The sequence below is a fragment of the Dufourea novaeangliae genome, unplaced genomic scaffold (genome assembly GCF_001272555.1).
Source record: "Dufourea novaeangliae isolate 0120121106 unplaced genomic scaffold, ASM127255v1 scaffold6, whole genome shotgun sequence".
NCBI classification, from domain to species: Eukaryota; Metazoa; Arthropoda; class Insecta; order Hymenoptera; family Halictidae; genus Dufourea; species Dufourea novaeangliae.
The window spans coordinates 1,103,115-1,108,171 of NW_015373900.1; the positions used below are offsets into that span (position 1 = coordinate 1,103,115).

General features: G+C 42.2%; 1 protein-coding gene across 1 annotated transcript; it reads right to left on the minus strand.

Annotated features, from left to right (window-relative positions):
- Window positions 1-53: 53 nt before the first annotated feature.
- Window positions 54-4,194, minus strand: LOC107193479 (ribosome biogenesis protein BMS1 homolog). Its single transcript, XM_015582929.1, has 2 exons — window positions 3,166-4,194; window positions 54-3,090 (listed from the first exon to the last, which is right to left on the minus strand). Exons 1-2 carry the CDS (start codon window positions 4,017-4,019, stop codon window positions 204-206), a joined length of 3,741 nt encoding a protein of 1,246 aa, XP_015438415.1. The 5' UTR covers window positions 4,020-4,194; the 3' UTR covers window positions 54-203.
- Between the last annotated feature and the right edge of the window lie 863 nt (window positions 4,195-5,057).

The window sequence follows — 5,057 nt, forward strand, 5'->3', positions numbered from 1 at the left end:
TATTTTGACAAGTTCCGTTACTTCGATAACGGTGCAACAGTGTTTTTGTAAATATAAAACAATTTATTTTACATACATAAACATACATAATATAATACAGATCATACATGGGAAATGATGCGTGAACGAAAAGCTCTAAAATTCCGTTATCAATCGAGAACAATGCAAAAATATAATGCATTTCGTCATGTCTAGCAATTATATTACCGTTTCTTCTTTTTCTCCAACTTACTAAGTTCTCTGAACACGTGTTTCTTCAGTTCCTTCTGTCTTTTCAGTTTTCGTGCTTCTTCCACGGCGATCTGGGCCTGGTGCGTTTCAATTCGTTTCGTCATAGCCTCCTTCAGTTGTTTCTGTTTGTGAGCGTAATTAGTTCTGATCATTTCCATAAGTCTTGCCACTTTTTCCTCTTTCGGTTCGCGCACCACGGCTACCCTGCCGTCTTTCAGCTTGCGATTTCCAGCAGTTTGCATTACTTTTGGCTTATCGCGATACGGAAGATCCTTCTGCAAACTTCGTGGAATAGACAGTGGTCTGAACACCTTTGGTTCCCGTTCGACGTTCGTGTACATGGAATCCGTTTTGGCGGGCATACGAATGCTTTTTTCCCTCTTCAGCTGTCCAATTGTTTTCATTCCCAACCAATGATTTTTTTCTTCAGGTGGCAATAACAACGAAGTTACGGGGTTATAGAATTTCGGGACGTCGACATTGTACCAAGTGCGACAAAAAACGATGTCGCTCAGAAGTATTTTATCCTCGAAGGTCGCACGGAAGCAACCCTCTGGCTTCGAAACTGCTTTCTTTATTTGACCACGTATACCGGAAACCGTCTTTATCTTGGCCCCCTCGAACTTTGCCACTTCGAGGCTGGTGTTGAACATATCTTTGACGAACGCAGTCTTTTTATATATTTTCATAGGGACGCCGGTTAATTTCAACTTCTTAACGATCTGCGTGCTCTTGTCTATCTCGACGATAGAACCGGTCGCGGCTATTCTGAATCCCGGCGCTCTGCTAGCAACGTCTTGAACGGCTAAAACTCCAGTATTCTGCGGTGTAATAGGACCCCAAAAATGTGCCATGCAAGCGACATGTTCCGGTGTGTACTTCAACATTCTGCTTCTCAAGTTGTCTTCCAACTTGGAGAAAATCGGCAGCGACTGGAATCGTCTCCAGCCCACGGAAAGTATCAATGGGTCTCTACTCTTCAGAATTTTCGCGTACCATCGGTGCTTTTTGATTCTCGTCTGCACGTATCCGATGTTTTCTTCACCGTGTAAAAGTCCTCCGATGATCAACGGGTATGTAGGGTCCAAATGAGTGACCAGCTCGCAAGGCACGGTTTCTATCTCAACACGTACGTACATTCCCGGACGGTAGCCCTCCAACTGGACCCTAATGTCGTCTGCCACTCCTTCAAATTCTGATTTGTTCAGGCTCGCTTGCTTCTCGACCTCCTGCTTCAATTCGTCATAATACGTTTTACCTTCGCCGTTGTCGTATTCCATATCGAACTGTTCCTTCAATTTTTTCTTCCTATCAATAAGTTTCCTCTTCTCTTCCATTTCATCTGTCGTCGACTCCTTCGGCGCCTCCGATTGGTGCTTCTCCCCAGTTTCTAAGTCCTCGAAATCTCCGTACATGTCCTCGTCGTTCATGTCATCCAATTTCAGAAGCTCTTCAGCATCCTCCGATTCTTTCCATTTTCCTGTCACGAAACGATTCGTTACGAGCAACTTGTTGTCCTCTTTTAACCAATCTTGCGGTGCCCCAGGGAAGAATACGGATTCTTCCTGATTCTGCAGTTCTCGCTCTTGGATTTTATGTTTTTCTTGCTCTTGGACCATGTGGAAAATTCCGCCGATTTCGTTACCGTGGTCCTCGGCTTCTTTCCCTTTATCGTTTCCAGTTTCTTGCACGAGGTACCTTTTATCGAACGTTCCGTACACCAATTTCATTAAGTTCTTGTTGGTTCGCTGACGAACTTCGAAAGCGTTCTTAGCTTTTTCGGTTAAATTCGACTTCCATTTAAATTCGTCTTCGACATCTTCCTCGTCTTCGATCCCGTCACCTGCACCAGAGATCTTATAATCATTTTCCTCGTTTTCATTATCATCTTCATCTTCTTGGGACGAAGATTCCTGCGAAAAATCAATTTCTTCCTCTTCGTTATCTTTCTCGAGTTTAACGCGCGAATCTTCGTCGCTGAGCTCGTCGAAACTCTCGCTCTCGCTATTCGAATCCTTCTTTTTGCTTGTATACGAATTCAGTAGACTAAGCGCTTCGGTTATCTTGTGCTTTATCTTTATGTCAGATTCCTTGCTTGTCGAATGGTAAATTTCTGTATTATTGGATACATTTAAAGCTCCGGGTTTGGTAGAATCCGTAGAGTTTCGTTCCGTCATATCGATGTCTTCGTCATCCGAGTCTAAGTTACCTGTCGAATTATTCCTTTTACGTTTGACTCCTAGTTTGCTACTTTTCTTTTTTCTCTTTATACCCTTCGTATTCCGTGTCATTTCATCTTCGCTATCGGTTTCCTTCTCATTTTCTTTCTCTTCCTTTTCTCGTTCATGCTCCGATTCTTCATCATCGCTTTCATGGTCGCTATCATCGAATGTATCATTTGATGGTGTTACTAATTCTTCGGAATCGGTAAACACAACCTTTCTTCTAACTCTGCCATTGTCGATTATAGTTTGTCCAACATAATCGCCAAAATTCGCTTTCACATCTTCCGACTTTATCGGAGCGGTATTACTGAAGACCTGCAGCTCGCTACGTTGCAGTTTCTGATCTAAAGTTTCTCGTGTATCCATCAGAGCTCCGACCAGACCAGTATCTTCTTCTTTGTGAGAATGACTGCCGCCTAATTCTACGTAAACAGCGTCCTTGTCGTAAACTATTCCACCGACACCAGAAAAAGGTGCATAAATTAGACGTTCCTTCTCTACTAATGCACGCTTTTTCAGTTCCCCGGGCAAAGGACAAGGGTCTGGCAAGAAACTGACATCCTTAATTTTGAGATCACCGCATCCTGGAATATGTATGGAAGTTTCCTTGTTCAGAGGAACTCCTCTCACATACCTGTAAGTACAAATATAAAATGACCATCAACTTATAACACATTAGACACGATTATACGTAGTAAAGTTTACACACCCATACAAACTGATGGTTCTGTCGCTTTTTGGATTCTGCCTAATCCATTCTGGAGGAGTTAAGTCTTCTATTCTGTCAGCCAGAATATATGGATGTGTACTACGCCAAGTTAACGGCCTGAACTTCATTACGGATATAAACCTAGCTAAGTTTTTAACCTCTGTACGTAAATATTCTCCGTGAAGTAAACCAGATAGATAAAATAATTTTGCTCCAGCGTATACTTCAGTCCAGAAACGTTGTTTCAAAGTTTTTTTGGTTCTCTTTAATAGTTTCGCATTTTTGATCAAATCCAAGTGAGTCAAAACTCCCATAATCCTGGGCATACCATGAACTTGACATATATTTAAAAACTCAAAGATTTCCATTTCAAAGCCAAACGAACCGTCTATTAGCAACAGTACCAAATCTGCTACTTTAGCTATATCTATCATACTGTTAATGTCATTATTACACTCCATAAAAGTAATCCTTCTTTTCTTGCTAGAAACAACTGTAACTGGACCAAGTATGTTCGTCAATGGTTGTTTTACATAACTTTTGATCAGACACTGAATTACCAAAGACTTTCCCACTTTTGGTGGACCAACGACGGCGACCAAAACCGGCGGTGGTTCGAGGGGAGTTCGATCAATTAAAGGTATGTGCTGTTTTTTCGTTTCTATATCCTGTTTACGCCTGAACCGTCTTTCTGCTTTAATCGCGGAATGAAAAGTGAACGCTTTTGGGTTCCTCTGTTTGTCTGTCAGCTCCTGAACGTGTTCCTTTTTCGCTTTCTTCTTCTCGGCTTTACGGCCGGCATTGCGTTCCCGATGTGTCTTATGACTTACCGTGTCTTCCGTTTCATTTGCCATTTTCAATTTTCCCTTGGAATTGTTTTATGGCTTAAATAAGTTATATTTACAAAACAAGTAATTCCTACGGATGTTTCAGTTTTACACACATGTCCAGATAGAAGTTAAGGTTATGCGACACTGAAAATGTGATTTACACGATACCAGCACCTTCCGAGCTTCTCATGTAACTCAATCTGAATACACGGAATACACTTCAATCACAGACGAGATATAATAATAGACCTAACATGCAATGTAATTTTCTGTCCCATGCTTCGAGGGCGTCAGAAGCCCCCTTACCATTTTAGTGTCAATACCCGACGTGACCGATAAAGCATGGATTCTGAGTATTATTAGCACAAATGAAGTGTTGTATATTCCATTCATATTGCGTATATGTATATGATTTGACGGGAATAGTATATATTTTTTCACTTAACTACAAAACAATTTATTCTAATGCATCGTTAATGGACATTTTATTAATGTTACTTTTTACATGTTCTTGTTTTATTCGTTTTTATATCTTGCCTTAAATTTGTATATTTGTAACAGATAAATTCAGAATAGATGTAGCTTCATAAATAGTCTATCGAATCTACCTTTTGGTCGGTGGCTTACAATTTGTAAGCCAAATTTTTTTGAATGCCTTACCGTAATGAACCATCTCGCAGCTTCCGGGAATCGGGTGACGTCACGGCGTGCGAGCGAGAGCGGTAGAGCGAGCCGCGGTATCGGTGCTCTCCGTCGGTGTTGACGGGTGCCGAGGAATTTCGGTGGTCTATGGGAGGGAGGTGTGCGAGCGAGAGAGTACGGTAGAGCGTGCCGAGTATCGGTGCTCTCCGTCGATCCAACGCGCTAGTGAGTTGCGTCACCCAGTTTATTGACTTAGCCGTGTACGCCGTGTACCAAGGTCGTACCATCCCGTGCAGGTCTGTGCTTGCTTCCTCACTTTGTCGTGAACCGTCGCGGAGGGTGGTCGCGCGTCTCATACTCGTCCTTTCTCTTGTTACTAACCCATTGTTTGTTGCAGGCATTCGACAACCATCAATTTAT

What these genes read in the sequence shown, in the direction of transcription:
- LOC107193479 (XM_015582929.1), bottom strand. Translation starts at nt 4,019, where the DNA reads ATGGCAAATGAAACGGAAGACACGGTAAGTCATAAGACACATCGGGAA. An exon ending in AGAACCATCAGTTTGTATGG is followed by an intron (nt 3,091 to 3,165) that starts GTGTGTAAACTT and finishes TTGTACTTACAG; the next exon opens with GTATGTGAGAGGAGTTCCTC.